The sequence below is a fragment of the Scyliorhinus torazame genome, chromosome 29, assembly GCF_047496885.1.
Source record: "Scyliorhinus torazame isolate Kashiwa2021f chromosome 29, sScyTor2.1, whole genome shotgun sequence".
Classification (NCBI taxonomy): domain Eukaryota; kingdom Metazoa; phylum Chordata; class Chondrichthyes; order Carcharhiniformes; family Scyliorhinidae; genus Scyliorhinus; species Scyliorhinus torazame.
Genome location: NC_092735.1, coordinates 8,990,201 through 9,008,645, shown reverse-complemented (window position 1 = coordinate 9,008,645; position 18,445 = coordinate 8,990,201). Strand labels below are relative to the sequence as shown.

The following is an 18,445-nucleotide window of genomic DNA, read 5'->3' as shown; positions in this document are numbered from 1 at the left end:
TTGTTTTCTTTAAATGAAAATGTATATTTACTGTGTGCATTTCTTAGTGGATGGTGCAAAAGTGAAAAATGAAACCATCTTGAAGTTGATGGTTCATTATTTTTTTTTTGGGGGGGGGGGAGGTGTCATGCGAGAGTGCCTTTAAGAAATGGATGTTTAAGCAATGTACCTTTAAGAAAACAGTGATGTCATAGAGTGGGTGGAGCTCAGCTCAGTTCAGCCATTTTGCAGTTTGGTTTTGCAGTTAGTTTTGAAAAGTGCCTGGCAGGTTTTGCTGAGAGCAGTTTAAACGTGCCTGGCTGTTTTGCTGTGAGCTGATTAAAAGAAGAAAGCCAGTTTGAGACAGCAGCTTGAGAAGTTCTGGTTTGCTGTGAGTTGCTTGAAGGGAGAAAGGCAGTTGGAAAAAGCAGTTTGTGTGTGTCTGTGTGTTTCCAGAGAGCTGCAGGAAGAAAGCAAGGTGCTGGAACTGAAGTCAACCAAGCTAATATATCTCTGCCATTCTACAGAAAATATATATATCCTTTAACCTGATGTTATACTGTTTAAAGATGTTAAGTCTCTTGGAAGTTTGAAGGAACATTTTAAGGAAGTATTTACTGTTGCAATATTTTCTGAGTTATCTTTGAGGTAAGGGGCGTTAAGAGATCCAATGTTTATTTAAAATGTTAAGTTGAGTTCATGGAATAAACAGTGTTTTGTGTTTAAAAACCCACGTGTCCATAATTGTAATCCCACACCTAGGGAACAAGCCGTGTGCTCGGAAAAGCAACAAATCCATTAAAGGGAGAGGTTGGTTGAACTCCATGATACATTTTGGGGTTCTGAAAACGCCTCGCCCATAACAATATTATGAAGGAGGATGTGCTGGAAATTTTGAAAAGCATCAGGATAGATAAGTCTCCTGGGCCTGACGGGATATACCCAAGGTTACTACAGGAAGCGAGGGAGGAGATTGCTGCGCCGTAGGCGATGATCTTTGCGTCCTCACTCTCCACTGGAGTGGTACCGGATGATTGGAGGGAGGCAAATGTTGTTCCCCTGTTCAAGAAAGGGAATAGGGAAATCCCTGGGAATTACAGACCCATCAGTCTTACGTCTGTGGTGAGCAAAATATTGGAAAGGATTCGGAGAGATAGGATTTATGATTATTTAGAAAAACATAGTTTGATTAAAGATAGTCAGCATGGCTTTGTGAGGGGCAGGTCATGCCTCACAAGCCTCATTGAATTCTTTGAGGATGTGACGAGACACATCGATGAAGGTCGGGCAGTGGATGTGGTGTATATGGATTTCAGTAAGGCATTTGATAAAGTTCCCCATGGTAGGTTCGTTCAGAAAGGGGGCATGGGATACAGGGAAATTTGGCTGTCTGGATACAGAATGGGCTGGCCGAAAGAAGTGGTAGTAGATGGAATGTATTCCGCCTGGAGGTCGGTGACCAGTGGTGTCCCGCAAGGATCTGTTCTGGGACCTCTGCTCTTTGTGGTTTTTATAAATGACTTGGATGAGGAAGTGGAAGGGTGGTTAGTAAGTTTGCCGATGACACGAAGGCTGGTGGAGTTGGAGATAGTATTGAGGGTTGTTGCAGGTTACAACAGGACATTTGCAGGATGCAGAGCTGGGCTGAGAAATGGCAGATGGAGTTCAACCTTGATAAATGTGAAGTGATCCATTTTGGAACGTCGAATTTGAATGCTGAATACAAGGTTAAAGGCAGGATTCTTGGAAGTGTGGAGGAACAGAGGGATCTTGGGGTCCACGTACATAGATCCCTCAAAGTTGCCATCCAGGTTGATAGGGTTGTTAAGAAGGCGTGTGGTGTGTTGGCTTTCATTAACGGGGGGATTGAGTTTAAGAGCCGCGAGCTTTTGCTGCAGCTTTATAAAACCCTGGTTAGACCACACTTGGAATATTGTGTCCAGTTCTGGTCGCCTCATTATAGGAAGGATGTGGACGCTTTGGAGAGGGTGCAGAGGAGATTTACCAGGATGCTGCCTGGACTGGAGGGCGTGGCTTATGAAGAAAGGTTGAGGGAGTTAGGTCTTTTCTCACTGGAGCGAAGAAGGCAGAGAGGTGACTTGATAGAGGTGTACAAGGTGATGAGAGGCATGGATAGAGTGGATAGCCAGAGACTTTTCCCCAGGGTGGAAATGGCTGTCACGAGGGGACATAATTTTAAGGTGATTGGAGGAAGGTATAGGGGAGATGTCAGAGGTCGGTTCTTTACACAGAGAGTGGTGGGTGTGTGGAATGCACTGCCAGCAGAGGTGGTGGAGTCTGAGTCATTAGGGGACATTTAAGTGACTCTTAGACAGGCGCATGGACAGCAGTAAATTGAAGGGGTGTAGGTGAGGTTGATCTTAGATTAGGATAAATGGTCGGTACAACATCGTGGGCCGAAGGGCCTGTACTGTTCTATGTTCTATGTTAACTCTAGATGATGTTGGAAGATTTCCGGCTAAATGTTGGTGATAAAAAGCTGGGAAATAGTAAGAAAATCGTTGACAAAAAAGAGCAGCCAGAAGTGGTCGAGGTAGCACCGACTCCTCAGCTTACTGAGTGAACTGGCTCTCAGTGTGGCACTTGCAAAGGCATTCCAACTGATGGCTGCTAATATGATTGGCGAGAAAGCCAACCTATTCACACAAAATACCAGTGCTCGTATCACAGAGGTGCCGAATGCGGGTAAAAGGCCTGACGAAGCGGAGGGGAGAATTAGCACCGTCGAGAATGCAGCTTCCTTGGTGGAGGCCCGCGTACAATCCTTGGAAAAACAGCTGCACGGTATATGCAGAATCCCTCGACGAGCTGGGAAACCGAGGCCGGAGGAAGAACGTACGGACTGTCGGCTTGCCAGAAGGAGCTCCCAGTTAAATTCCTTGAGGGCTGGCCACCACATCTTCTCAATTATAGTAATGAAAGGCGGGCACAGTAAATTAGAAAGGGCCCATCGCATCCTGCCTCTGAGGCTGAGGGACAACCCGTAATTATCAGTTTTCATAACTTCAAGGGTTGCCGAAGGCAGCTCGACGTAATGGGGCCTTGCTCCGCGAGGGAGCGGAGATTAGAACATAGAACAGTACAACACAGAACAGGCCCTTCGGCCCTCGATGTTGTGCCGAGCTTTGTCCAAAACCAAGATCAAGCTATCCCAATCCCTGTCATTCCGGTGTGCTCCATGTGCCTATCCAATAACCGCTTGAAAGTTCCTCAAGTGTCCGACTCCACTATCACAGCAAGCAGTCCATTCCACACCCTCACCACCCTCTGAGAAAATTTTCTTCAAGATTTCACGGCCGTGATACATCAGAGACGGATGGGGATTGGTGAAGTTGGGAGAATCCTGAAGACCATTGGAGTGGAATGTGCTTGACTGTCTACTCCTGCATTGAGGGTGACATCCAACAATTCTACAACTATCTGATTATAGCCAGTGCTGTTTTCAACTCCACGGAAGGCAATAATTTGGAGTAAAGACTGCATAATCCCTCTATACCTTGTCATTATAATTCCTCCCCGATTCTGTGTTGGTATTTTCCAAGCTGACAGGGATGGTTTAGCAATTGCGCTCCAGAATGTATTTTTATCCTTCAGAATGACAGGGTATTCATTCTGTCTTGAATGAAAATGACTCCTCAGCGTGCTCCTCCTGGTGAAGGAATACACTGTGCTGGTTGTGTGACACCAGGCCCGTGTGAAGAATATCCTTCATAGAATCGCTACAGTGCAGTAGGAGGCCATTTGGCCCATCGAGTCTGCACCAAAACTCTGAAAGAGGGATGGGCCGCTCCGCCAGCCTATCCCAATATCATGACCAATCCACTGAACCTGCACATCTTTGGACTGTGGGAGGAAACCGGAGCACCCGGAGGGAACCCACGCACACACGGGGAGGATGTGCAAACTCAGCACAGTCAGACACCCAAGGCCGGAATCGAACCCGGCTCCCTGGAGCTGTGAGGCAGCAGTGCTAACCATCGCCTCCTTCTCCCTTTCTTTTCATCCGTAAGCTTATAATGGAGCTGTATGTTTTATAGAATGCATAGAATCCCCATGATGCAGAAGGAGGCCGTTCAGCCCATCGTGTCTGCACCGGCCCTCGGATAGAGCACTCTACCTCGGCTCACACCCCACCCTAGCCCTGTAACCCCACACATTGGTCATGGCCAATCCACCTAACCTGCATATGGTCTTGTAGCCGGTTAAAATGGCGAACTCCCGATTAGAATGGCCAAACCCCGATTTAAAATGGCGAACGGAAGAGGCTGATGGGAAAATCAGCCAACAGGACTCAAACAGACAGCTGCAGGTAAAACAGTGTATTCGCCTCTGGGGAAGCCAGACGGAATCGATACCTGCAGCCATCAACACACCAGCCATCTGCATAGTAAGTAGCAATCCCCGGGAACAACATGCTACAAATTAGTAACACAAAGCCGACCCAGACATTTCGGCGCCAGCAGGAGCTTACACAAAGAGAGTAGGGCAGCAGGGTAGCATTGTGGATAGCACAATTGCTTCACAGCTCCAGGGTCCCAGGTTCGATTCCGGCTTGGGTCACTGTCTGTGCGGAGTCTGCACATCCTCCCCGTGTCTGCGTCGGTTTCCTCCGGGTGCTCCGGTTTCCTCCCATAGTCCAAAGATGTGCAGGTTAGGTGGATTGGCCATGATAAATTGCCCTTAGTGTCCAAAATTGCCCTTAGTGTTGGGTGGGGTTACTGGGTTGTGGGGATAGGGTGGAGATGTTGACCTTGGGTGCTCTTTCCAAGAGCCGGTGCAGACTCGATGGGCTGAATGGCCTCCTTCTGCACTGTAAATTCTATGATAATCTATGAATGACCACCCCTCGATCAAGGAATCGCTCCAGCATTGGAGAATATCGAACCAAGTGATTGGGACCAAGTCCAATCACTTGGAACCAGGTACAAAGTCCGCCCCGAGAGGCGGGAAGCCCCTGGGGACTATAAGAATAGGGGCCGAGTTCAAATCGACCCTTCTTCTCCTCTCCGCACCCTTCGAGGCCCTTCTGCTGACCTTCTACAACAGCCGCAAGAAATGTAAGTCTTACTCCAACGCTCGCTACGAGATAGGCACTCCTGACTATCGACCTGTACCAGCTTTGAATCCCGCAGGCTCAGAACCCATACGAAAGGCCGTTTGTTTCCCTGACCTGGTGGGCCATTTCCAAAGTTAAGTATTGGCCTGTTAGTTGTAGGAAGTAGCTTAGAAGTAGAATTAATGTATAAGTATTGATTACTGTATAGAATAAATGTGCGTTGATTTAACTCTTACTAAGCGGTGTGTTGGATTATTGATCATTATTCGGACTTGAACCACGTGGCGGTATCAGAAAGATACCTGGCGACTCAAGAGCAAAGGTGACAGAACAAAAGCAATTAAAATAAGGATAAAACGAGCAACAGTCTCCTTTGCTTTGATCATGATGACTATGAGCAGGCCCAAGGCTGGCAGGTGGGTGTGTGGATAAATCCAACAGGGAAGGGTTGGAATACATAAAAGGCATTCTCTGCTCATCCTTTTCGTGACATATTTTGTCTCCTCTGATTTACGGAGGACGACTCCTTGGTGTAATTTGGTGGAAGGGTTGTAAGTATGGCCCTACACGACCTCACATTTGGTGAGGACAACCCCCTTAGAGCTATTTGTTTCACGTGTTGGGCATACTTGAAAATGAAATGAAATGAAATGAAAATCGCTTATTGTCACAAGTAGGCTTCAAATGAAGTTACTGTGAAAAGCCCCTAGTCGCCACATTCTGGCACCTGTTCAGGGAGGCTGGTACGGGAATTGAACCGTGCTGCTGGCCTGCCTTGGTCTGCTTTCAAAGCCAGCAATTTAGCCCTGTGCTAAACAGCCTCTTTGCTAAACAGCCCCTTTAAGATCTTGAGAAGATATTTGATACGGCCTTCGAGTTTGATCCTTTGTTCCTGGTTCTGGGGTTCCCAGACGACAAGGTAGTTGATGCCAATGACTGTAGGCCATACACTATCCTAATATTTGCAGCATGGAAGAATGCCCTCTGTTCCTGGATTAGCAATAAGCCTCCTTCTGTTCAGAATTGCCATTAAATGTTTTTGGGTTGCATCCCATTAGAATTTCTAACTTCCAATCCAAATCGGATCCATTTCAAAAGGTTTGGGGCCTCATCTCAAATACTCAGGCTGGGATTCTCTGTGGCGAGTCCTACAGAAGAACTAGGAGCAGGAGTAGGCCATCTGGCCCCTCGAGCCTGCTCCGCCGTTCAATGAGATCATGGCTGATCTTTTTGTGGACTCAGCTCCACCATAAACCTTAATTCCTTTACTGTTCAAAAATCTATCTATCTTTGCCTTGAAAACATTCAACGAGGTGGCCTCAACTGCGTCACTGGGCAGGGAATTCCACAGATTCACAACCCTTTGGGTGAAGATATTCCTCCTCAACTCAGTCCTAAATCTGCTCTCCCTTATTTTGAGGCTATGCCTCTGATGCGCGATCAATTACACTCAAGATGAAGTGATTTCATAACTGAAGGCTTTAATCGACTAGAACTTGTTCCCCAGCAGCTTCGGTACAGAAAGTGAAGGCTGCTGGGACGGCACCGGTTCTTATACTCCGCCTGTCAGGGCGGAGCTACGTATCAACAGCCAATGGTAAGCTCCTAGGTTTAACCAATGGTCATCAGCCTCTTAGGTACAGCAATACCTGATAATACCACAGCCTCCTCGTTCTAGTTTCTCCTGTCAGTGGAAACAACCGCTCTGTTTCTATCTTTATCTATTCCATTCATAATTTTATATGTTTCTATAAGATCCCCCCCTCATTCTTCTATATTCCAATGAGTATCGTCCCAGTCTACTCAGTCTCTCCTGATAAGCCAATCCTCTCAACTACAGAATCGACCTAGTGAATCTCCGCTGCTACCTGTCCAGTGCCAGTACACCCTTACTCAAGTAAGGAGACCAAAACTGTACACAGTACTCCAGGTGTGGCCTCACCAGCACCCGATACAGCTGCAACATAACCGCCCTGCTTTTGAACTCCATCCCTCTAGCAATGAAGGACAAAATTCCATTTGCCTTCTTAATTACCTGCTGCCCCTGCAACCCAACTTTTTGTGATTCATGCACTAGCACACCCAGGTCTCTCTGCACAGCAGCATGCTGCAATTTTTTACCATTTAAATAATAGTCCATTTTGCTGTTATTCCGACCAAAATGGATGACCTCACATTTACCAACAATGATCTCTTTCTGCCAGAGCCTTGCCCATCCACTTCAACTATCTATATCCCTCGGCAGACTTTCAGTGTCCTCTGCACTCTTTGCTCCATCACTTATCTTAGTGTCACTACGAATTTTGACACATTAAACTTGGTCCCCAACTTCAGATCATCTATGTAAATTGTGAATAATTGCGGTCCCAACACTGATCCCTGAGACACACCACTAGCCAATGATCACCACCCAGAAAAACACCCATTTATATCCACTCTTTGGCTTTCTGTCAGTTAACCAATCCTCTATCCATGCTAACACATTACCCATAATGACATGCACCTTTATCTTATGCGGCAGCCTTTTGTGCGGCACCTTGTCAAATGCCTTCTGGAAATCCAGATACTCCACACCCAACCCGTTCCCCATTGTCAACGCGCTCGTAATATCCTCAAAGAATTCCATTAAATTAGTCAAACATGACCTGCCTTTCATTTACCCATGCTGCATCTGCCCAATGGGACAATTTCTATCCAGATGTCTCGCTATTTCTTCCTTAACGACAGATTCAAGCAATTTCCCCACTACAGAAGTTAAGCTAACCAGCCTGTAGTTACCAGTCTTTTGTCTAACTCCTTTTTTTAAACAGTGGCGTCACTTATGCTGTTTTCCAATCTGCCGGAACCGCCCCAGAGTCCAGTGACTTATGGTAAATTACCACAAGCGCATTTGCTATTTCCCCAGCATTTGCTATATCCCCAGATATGTCGAGGGACACGTAGTATTGAGGAAGCAAGGGGGCTGCAGAAGGATTTGGACAGGCTAGGAGAATGGGCAGTGAAGTGGCAAATGAAATACAATGTGGAAAAGTGTGAGGTTATGCGCTTTGGAAGGAGGAATTTAGGCGCAGACTATTTTCTAAATGGGGAAATGCTGAGGAAATCAGAAACACAAAGGGACTTGGGAGTCCTTGTTCACGATTCTCTTAAGGTTAACGTGCAGGTTCAGTCGGCAGTTAAGAAGGCAAATGCAATGTTAGCATTCACGTCGAGAGGGCTAGAATACAAGACCAGGGCGGCACTTCTAAGGCTGTATAAGGCTCTGGTCAGACCCCATTTGGAGTATTGTGAGCAGTTTTGGGCCCCGTATCTAAGGAAGGATGTGTTGGCCTTGGAAAGGGTCCAGAGGAGGTTCACAAGAATGATCCCTGGAATGAAGAGCTTGTCGTATGAGGAACGGTGAAGACTCTGGGTCTGTACTCGTTGGAGGTTAGAAGGATGAGGGGGAATCTTATTGAAACTTGAGGATACTGCGAGGCCTGGATAGAGTGGACGTGGAGAGGATGTTTCCACTTGTAGGAGAAACTAGAAGCAGAGGACACAATCTCAGACTAAAGGGATGATCCTTTAAAACAGAGATGAGGAGGAATTTCTTCAGCCAGAGGGTGGTGAATCCGTGGAGCTCTTTGCCGCAGAAGGCTGTGGAGGCCAAATCACTGAGTGTCTTTAAGACAGAGATAGATAGGTTCTTGATTAATAAGGGGATCAGGGGTTATGGGAGAAGGCGGAGAATGGGGATGAGAAAGTATCAGCCATAATTGAATGGCGGCGCAGACTCGATGGGCCGAGTGGCCTAATTCTGCTCCTGTGTCTTATGGTCTTATGGTTCAATGCCTCAGCCATTTCCTTATTGCTCATTAAATCCCCTTTCTCATCCTCTAAAGGACCAATGTTTGCCTTAGCTACTCTTTTCATTTTCTATATTTGGAGAACCTTTTGCTGTCTGTTTCATATTCCGAGCTAGTTTACTCTCATAATCTATCTTACTTTCTTTTATAGCTTTTTTCGAGGCCTTCTGTTGACCTTTAAAGAGTTCCCAATCCTCTAGTTTCCCACTAATCTTTGCCACTTTGTATGCTTTTTCTTTCAATTTGATACTCTCCCTTATTTCCTTAGATATCCACGGTCGATTATCCCTTTTCCCACAATCCTTCCTTTTCACTGGTATGTACTTTTTCTGAGCACTGTGAAAAATCTCTTTGAAAGTCCTCCGCTGTTCCTCAATTGTCCCACCACAAAGTCTTTGCTCCTGCTAGCAAGGGCAGAGAATTTGGCGTGCCGTCTGCTGGTGGCGGGGTTGGAGAATCCCGCTGAGCGTCAATGAGATTTCCCATTGACGCCCCCCACGCCACCGAGTGGGGGCAAAACCCACTGCCGGTGAAAACAGAGGTTCCTGGTGCCAACCAACAGCCAGAGAATTCCGCCCTCAGGCTCTGTAGCGTCTGACTTACTTTCAGAATAGAATAGAATCCCGATGGTGCAGGAGGCCATTTGGCCCATCGAGTCTGCATCGACCCTCTGAAAGAGCATCATACCAAGGCCCACTCTCATGGCTTTATCCTCCATCCCATACCCCATTATGTATCCTCTCTAGTTTTTGTCTAAATGGAAAGGCCAGGCTTACTGAACCAAGTGCATAGTTTCTTAGGGGTGTTGTATGCTTTGTAAAAATTGAAAAACTAATAAATATTTACTTTTGACAAAAAGGAAGGGAGAAGTAGAAGAAAGTATTGGCCCCTTCGAGAATGAACCTGAGCAAGTCATTATGGGGAACTAGGAAATGGCAGAGGAGTTAAACAGATATTTTGCATCAATCTTTACTGTAGAAGATACTACAAGCATCCCAGAAATAGTCAAAAAAATACAGGGGAGGAACTAAATACAGTCCCCAGAGAATTTGTTTCAGGCAAACTTATGCAGTTAAAGGCTGACAAGTTCCCCTTGACCTGATGGTTTGCGCCCCAGGATCTTAAAGGAGGTAGCTACAGAGATCGTGGATGCAATGGTGGTCATTTTCCAAATATCCTTGGATTATGGAACTGTGCCAAAGGATTGGAAAACTGCCAATGTGCTATCCTTGTTCAAAAAGGGATGGAGGCAACATGCAGGAAACTACAGGCCAGTTAGTCTTAGCTTCAGTTATTGGATAGAATCGATTATGAAGGCGAGAATATCAGTGCATTTGGAAGGTCCTAATCTGATCAAGCAGAGTCAGCATTGGCTTGATGAAGGGGAAATCATGTCTGACAAATTTACAGGGGTTCTTTGAGGAGCTATCAGCCAGAGTGGATAGGGGAGAACCACTCGATGTTGTACATTTGGATTTTCAAAAGGCATTTGATAAGATGCCAGTCAAAAGGCTAAACGCAAGCTGGGAGCTCATCGTGCTCGAGGTAATATTCTGGCATGGATAGAGGATTGGCTAACTAACAGGAAGCAGGGAAGAGTGATAAGGAGGTCTTTCTCAGGTTGGAGGGCAGTAACCAGTGGAGAACCACAGGGATCAGTACTGAAGCCGCAGCTCTTCATTAGTCATAACAATGGCTTGGAGGAAGGAACAGAGTGTACTCTGGCCAAATTTGCAGATGATACAAAGATGGGAGGGAATGCAGGATATAAATAGTGTACAGAGAGATACTGACAGGTTAAATGAGGCAGAAAATTGCAAATGGAATTCAATGTGGGAAAATGTGAGATTGTTCATTTTGGAAGAATGAGAAGGTGGATTATTATTTAAATGGAGAGAGATTGCAGAAAGCTGTAGCACAAAGGGATGAAAGAGAGGATAGGAGGGAGATAGATAACTTAGTGGCATGGTGCGGTGACAACAATCTCTCCCTCAATGTCAACAAAATAAAGGAGCTGGTCATTGACTTCAGGAAGCAAAGTATCGTACACACCCCTGTCTGCATCACTGGTGCCGAGGTGGAGATGGTTTACAGCTTCAGATTCCTAGGTGTAAAAATCACCAACAATCTGTCCTGATCCACCCACGTCGATGCTCCGACCAAGAAAGCCTATACTTCCTCAGGAAATTCAGCATGTCCACAATGCCTCCTAGTTATTTTTACAGGTGCACCATAGAAAGCATCCTATCTGGTTGCATCACAGCCTGGTAGGGAAACTGCTCGGCCCAAATCCATACAAAACTACAGAGAGTCGCAAACACAGCCCAGCTCATCACGCGAAGCCTCCTCCCAAAGACAAAGAACAAAGAACAAAGAAATGTACAGCACAGGAACAGGCCCTTCGGCCCTCCAAGCCCGTGCCGACCATACTGCCCGACTAAACTACAATCTTCTACACTTCCTGGGTCCGTATCCTTCTATTCCCATCCTATTCATATATTTGTCAAGATGCCCCTTAAATGTCCCTATCGTCCCTGCTTCCACTACCATCCACCTATTCTGTCTGCACCTCCCATTGCCATGGGAAAGCAGGCAGCATAATCACAGACCCCTCCCACCCGAGTCAATAATAATAATAATTGTCACAAGTAGGCTTACATTAACACTGCAATGAAATTATTGTCAAAAATCCCCTAGTCGCCACACTCCGGCACCTGTTCGGGTACACAGAGGGAGAATTCAGAATGTCCAATTCGCCTAACAGCACGTCTTTCAGGACTTGTGGGAGGAAACCGGGATGGGGTATAAAAGTAAAGAGTTGTTGCTGCAACTGTACAATGTTCTAATGAGGCCATATTTAGAATAATGTGCACAGTTCTGGTCCCCTTATTTAAGGAAAGATATATTAACTTTGGAGGTTTGTTGGGGTGATCCTGGGTTTGGAGGGACTGCTTTCTGAGGAAAGATTAACAGGTTGAGTTTGTCCTCCTTGGAGTGCAGAGAATGAGTTCAGAGAGGTGATAGGATTGAAACTTATAAGATTCTTAGCGGATTCAACAGGGTAAACGTATGGAAGAGAGTAGGACCAGAGGGCACTGTCGCAGACTAAGGGATAGTTCATTGAAGACAGATTTGAGGAAAAATTCCTTCTCTCAAAGAGTGGGGAATCTTTGGAATTCTTTACCCTAGGAAGCTATGGAGGCCGAGTCTTTGAACATTTTCAAGGCCGAGATCGATAGGTTTTTAATCAATTGGGGAATTAAGGGTTATGGAGTGAAGGCAGGATAGTGGACGCAGTGAGGCAGCCGGTTTAGCTCAGTTGGCTGGACGTCTGGTTTGTGCCAACAGCACGGATTCAATGCCCGTACCGGCTGAGGTTATTCATGAAGGCCCCACCTCCTCAACCTTGCCCCTTGCGTCAGGTGTGGTGATCCTGAAATGAAATGAAATGAAAATGAAAATGAAAATTGCTTATTGTCACGAGTAGACTTCAATGAAGTTACTGTGAAAAGCCCCTAGTCGCCACATTCCGGCGCCTGTTCGGGGAGGCTGGTACGGGAATTGAACCGTGCTGCTGGCCTGCCTTGGTCTGCTTTAAAAGCCAGCGATTTAGCCCAGTGAGCTAAACCAGCCTCCTCAGGTTAAATCACCACCAGTCAGCTCTTCCCCCTCAAAGGGGAAAAGTAGCCTATGATCATCTAGGACTATGGTGACTTTACTATTGCCTCACAGCTCCAGGGTTCAATTCTGGCCTTTGGTCACTATCTGTGTGGAGTTTGCTTGTTCTCCGTGGGTTTCCTCCGGGTGCTCTGGTTTCCTCCCACAGCCCAAAGAGGTGCATGTTAGGTGGATTGGCTATGATAAATTGCCCCTTAGTGTCCAAGAAAAGTTAAGTGGGGTTACTGGGGTACGGGGATAGGGCCGAGGTGGGGACCTCTTTCCAACACCGGTGCAGACTTGATGGGCCGAATGACTTCCTTCTGCACTGTAAATTCTATGATTCTGAGTGTAAGATCAGCCATGATCTTTTGAAAGGGCGGAGCAGCCTCGAGGAGCTGAATGTCCTCCTCCTGTTCCTATTTGTTTCGGTCTTTCGAAGGTTTTGTTATAATTGTTGTGGGTTACACAGGGACAATTTAAACTCATTCTAATTGGCCCAATTTAAAAAGGCTGATGGATTCACCTGAGGAAGGAGCAGTGCTCCGAAAGCTAGTGATTCGAAACAAACCTGTTGGACTTTAACCTGTTGTCAGACTTCTGACTGTGAGGGTCTGCCCACCCCAGCCCAACGCCGGCATCTCCACATCATTGATTCTATTGGAGCTTCTGGGAGGGACTGTCCCTTTAAAAGTTCATTCCTGAGCTCTGATTGGCGGAATCGTGTCAGGGAGCTAGCCAATGGCTCAGATGGAGCTCTTCCTCCAAGACGTCACCGGCCGCGCCCCCGGTTTACGTCACCGCCCCGCATTAACGTCCCCGCTCCGCCCCCGGGTTTACGTCACCGGCCCCCGCCCCCGCATTAACGTCCCCGGCCCCGCCCCCGGTTTACGTCACCGGCCCCCCGCCCACGTCACCGGCAGCCATGCTGGGCCGCGCGCTCTCCGCCGCCCGCTCCCCCGGCTGGAGCCGGATCCCTTCCCGGGCCCGGGCCGCCCTGGCGCAGCTCCACTCGGTGCTGGAGGCCGAGCTGCAGCAGATCCACGGAGCCGGCACCTGGAAAGGCGAGAGAGTCATCACCTCCAAACAGGGGGGCCCGCATCAGCGTGGAGGGCAGCGCCGGAGGTGAGGGAGGGGGAGGGGACTGAGAGTGAGGGGGGAGGGGGGAGGGGGGGGGTAGGGGACTGAGGGAGAGGAGAGGAGGGGGGGGGGAGAGGAGGGGGGGGTAGGGGGGAGGAGGGGGGGGGGGAGGGAGGAGAGGAGGGGGGGGGGTAGGGGGGAGAGGAGGGGGGGGGTAGGGGGGAGAGGAGGGGGGGGGGTAGGGGGGAGAGGAGGGGGGGGGTAGGGGGGAGAGGAGGGGGGGGGGTAGGGGGGAGAGGAGGGGGGGGGTAGGGGGGAGAGGAGGGGGGGGGTAGGGGGGAGAGGAGGGGGGGGGTAGGGGGGAGAGGAGGGGGGGGGTAGGGGGGAGAGGAGGGGGGGGGGTAGGGGGGAGAGGAGGGGGGGGGGTAGGGGGGAGAGGAGGGGGGGGGGTAGGGGGGAGAGGAGGGGGGGGGTAGGGGGGAGAGGAGGGGGGGGGGTAGGGGGGGAGAGGAGGGGGGGGGGGGTAGGGGGGAGAGGAGGGGGGGGGGTAGGGGAGATGGGAGGGGGGGGTAGGGGAGAGGAGGGGGGGGAGGGCACTGACTGAGGAGGGAGTGGGGGGGGAGAAGGTGGGGAGTGAAGGAGTGGGAGGGGTGGGGGGGGGGGGAGGGGAGGTGGTGGGGTGGGAGTTGGGTTGGGGAGGGGGGGGTGGGGAAGGGCGGGTTGGGGGGAGGGAGAGGGGTGGGGGAGGAAAGGAGAAGGGAGGGGTGAGGGTTGGGGGGAGGGAGGGTGGTGGAGGGGACCGAGTGGCCTAATTCTGCTCCTATGATCACGAGTGAAACTTTTCTATTTACTTTTTATCATTTCATTTTGTACAGTGAAATTCATAATTGCCCAAAACACTGGCCCCCAGGCTGTTGCCCAAGCTCCTATTTCCTCACATAGAGCATTGGCAGGATAGGAATGGTGCTAACCTCTTTTCCATTCACTCTGTTGATAGGAGTTGAGCAATGTGTGCACTCTCTCACTCTCTGTCTGTCTTCCTACAGTCATTCTGAATTTCTGTGCGAACAACTACCTGGGACTGTCGAGTCACCCTGAAGTGATACAATCAGGTATCCAAGCTTTGGAGCAATACGGAGCCGGCCTGAGCTCCGTCCGTTTCATTTGTGGCACCCAGGTCAGTTCATAAGGCTTCCGACTCCCCTCCGATTTTTACAATTGACCCAGCCTAGGGTCCTCTTCTCTATTTTCCCCTCTTTTTTTTTATTAAATATTTTATTGAAAATTTTTGGTCAACCAACACAGTACATTGTGCATCCTTTACACAATATTATAACAACACAAATAACAATGACCTATTTTATAAACAAAAAATTAATAAATAATAAATAACAAAAATGAAAACTAGCCCTAATTGGCAACTGCCTTATCACAAGTAACACTCTCCAAAAATATAATTTAACAGTCCAATATATAATTATCTGTAGCAACGACCGATACATACTATACAGTATATATTAACAACCCTGAGAGTCCTTCTGGTTCCTCCCCCCCCCCCCCCCCCCCCCGCCCGATCCTGGGCTGCTGCTGCTGCCTTCTTTTTCCCATTCCGTCTATCTTTCTGCGAGGTATTCGACGAACGGTTGCCACCGCCTGGTGAACCCTTGAGCCGACCCCCTCAGGACGAACTTAATCCGCTCTAGCTTTATAAACCCCGCCATGTCATTTATCCAGGTCTCCACCCCTGGGGGCTTGGCTTCTTTCCACATTAGCAATATCCTGCGCCGGGCTACTAGGGACGCAAAGGTCAAAACATCGGCCTCTCTCGCCTCCTGCACTCCCGGCTCTTGTGCAACCCCAAATATAGCCAACCCCCAGCTTGGTTCGACCCTACTACTTTTGAAAGCACCTTTGTCACCCCATCCAAAACCCCTGTAGTGCCGGCATGACCAAAACATATGGTATGATTCGCTGGGCTTCTCAAGCACCTCGCACACCTATCCTCCACCCCAAAAAATTTACTGAGCCGTGCTCCAGTCATATGTGCCCTGTGTAATACCTTAAACTGAATCAGGCTTAGCCTGGCAACACGAGGACGACGAGTTTACCCTGCTTAGGGCATCTGCCCACAACCCCTCCTCGATCTCCTCCCCCAGCTCTTCTTCCCATTTCCCTTTTAGTTCATCTACCATAGTCTCCCCTTCGTCCCTCATTTCCCTATATATATCTGACACCTTACCATCCCCCACCCATGTCTTTGAGATCACTCTGTCCTGCACCTCTTGTGTCGGGAGCTGCGAGGAATTCCCTCACCTGTTGCCTCGCAAAAGCCCTCAGTTGCATATACCTGAATGCATTCCCTTGGGGCAACCCATATTTCTCGGTCAGCGCTCCCAGACTCGCGAACTTCCCATCCACAAACAGATCTTTCAGTTGCGTTATTCCTGCTCTTTGCCACATTCCATATCCCCCATCCATTCCCCCCGGGCCAAACCTATGATTGTTTCTTATCGGGGACCCCCCCAAGGCTCCAGTCTTTCCCCTATGGCCGTCTCCACTGTCCCCAAATCTTCAATGTAGCCACCACCACCGGGCTTGTGGTGTAGTTCCTCGGTGAGAACGGCAATGGGGCTGTCACCATTGCCCTGTAGGCTAGTCCCCCTACAGGACGCCCTCTCTAATCTCTTCCACGCCGCTCCCTCCTCCTCTCCCATCCACTTACTCACCATTGAAATATTAGCGGCCCAATAATACTCACTTAGGCTCGGTAGTGCCAGCCCCCCCCTATCCCTGCTACGCTGTAAGAATCCCTTCCTCACTCTCGGGGTCTCCCGGCCCACACAAAACCCATGATGCTCTTTTCAATCCTTTTTTAAAAAAAAGCCTCGTGATCACCACCGGGAGGCACTGAAACACAAAGAGGAATCTCGGGAGGACCACCATCTTAACCGCCTGCACCCTCCCTGCCAGTGACAGGGATACCATATCCCATCTCTTGAAATCCTCCTCCATCTGTTCCACCAACCGCGTTAAATTTAACCTATGCAATGTGCCCCAATTCTTAGCTATCTGGATCCCCAGGTAACGAAAGTCCCTTGTTACCTTCCTCAACGGTAGGTCCTCTATTTCTCTACTCTGCTCCCCTGGATGCACCACAAACAACTCACTTTTCCCCATGTTCAATTTATACCCTGAAAAATCCCCAAACTCCCCAAGTATCCGCATTATTTCTGGCATCCCTCCGCCGGGTCCGCCACGTATAGTAGCAAATCGTCCGCATACAAAGATACCCCGGTGTTCTTCTCCTCCCCTAAGTACTCCCCTCCACTTCTTGGAACCCTCAACGCTATCGCCAGGGGCTCAATCGCCAGTGCAAACAATAATGGGGACAGAGGGCATCCCTGCCTTGTCCCTCTATGGAGCCGAAAATATGCAGATCCCCGTCCATTCGTGACCACGCTCGCCACTGGGGCCCTATACAACAGCTGCACCCATCTAACATAGCCCTCTCCAAAACCAAACCTCCTCAACACCTCCCACAAATAATCCCACTCCACTCTATCAAATGCTTTCTCGACATCCATCGCCTCTACTATCTCCGTTTCTCCCTCTGGTGGGGCCATCATCATTACCCCTAACAACCTCCGTATATCGTGTTCAGCTGTCTCCCCTTCACAAACCCAGTTTGGTCCTCGTGACCACCCCCCGGGACACATTCCTCTATTCTCATTGCATTACCTTGGCCAGGACCTTGGCATCTACATTTAGGAGGGAAATAGGTCTATAGGACCCGCATTGTAGCGGGTCCTTTTCCTTCTTTAAGAGAAGCGATATCGGTTGCTTCAGACATAGTCGGGGGCAGTTGTCCCCTTTCCTTGCCTCATTAAAGGTCCTCGTCAATACCGGGGCGAGCAAGTCCACATATTTTCTATAGAATTCGACTGGGAATCCATCCGGTCCCGGGGCCTTTCCCGCCTGCATGCTCCTAATTCCTTTCACCACTTCTTCTACCTCGATCTGTGCTCCCAGTCCCACCCTTTCCTGCTCTTCCACCTTGGAAATTCCAGCCCGATCCAAGAAGCCCATCATTCTCTCCCTCCCATCCGGGGGTTGAGCTTCATATAATTTTTTATAAAATGTCTTGAACACTCCATTCACTCTCTCCGCTCCCTGCTCCATCTCTCCTTCCTCATCCCTCACTCCCCCTATTTCCCTCGCTGCTCCCCTTTTCCTCAATTGGTGTGCCAGCAACCTGCTCGCCTTCTCCCCATACTCGTACTGTACACCCTGTGCCTTCCTCCATTGTGCCTCTGCGGTGCACGTAGTCAGCAAGTCAAATTCTACATGTAGCCTTTGCCTTTCCCTGTACAGTCCACTCCTCCGGTGCTTCCGCATATTGTCTGTCCACCCTCAAAAGTTCTTGCAGCAATCGCTCCCGTTCCTTACTCTCCTGCTTCCTTTATGTGCCCTTATTGATATCAGCACCCCTCTAACCACCGCCTTCAACGCCTCCCAGACCACTCCCACCTGGACCTCCCCATTATCATTGAGATCCAAGTACTTTTCAATGCACCCCCTCACCCTTAGACACACACCCTCATCTGCCATTAGTCCCATGTCCATTCTCCAGGGTGGGCGCCCTCCCTGTTTCCTCCCCTATCTCCAAGTCTACCCAGTGTGGAGCGTGATCCGAAATGGCTATAGCCGTATACTCCGTTCCCCCTCACCTTCGGGATCAACGCCCTTCCAGCACAAAAAAGTCTATTCGCGAGTAGACTTTATGGACATAGGAGAAAAACGAGAA

The 18,445-nt window shown here is 49.0% G+C and overlaps 1 protein-coding gene across 1 annotated transcript in view; it reads left to right on the top strand.

The window, feature by feature from the left end:
- The first annotated feature begins 13,457 nt into the window (after window positions 1–13,457).
- Window positions 13,458–18,445, top strand: part of gcat (glycine C-acetyltransferase) — a 23,417-nt gene continuing 18,429 nt past the window's right edge. The window contains 3 exon segments of the mRNA XM_072492024.1: window positions 13,458–13,651; window positions 13,653–13,686; window positions 14,688–14,818. Coding sequence (XP_072348125.1) covers window positions 13,487–13,651; window positions 13,653–13,686; window positions 14,688–14,818 — 330 coding nt within the window. The 5' untranslated portion in view covers window positions 13,458–13,486.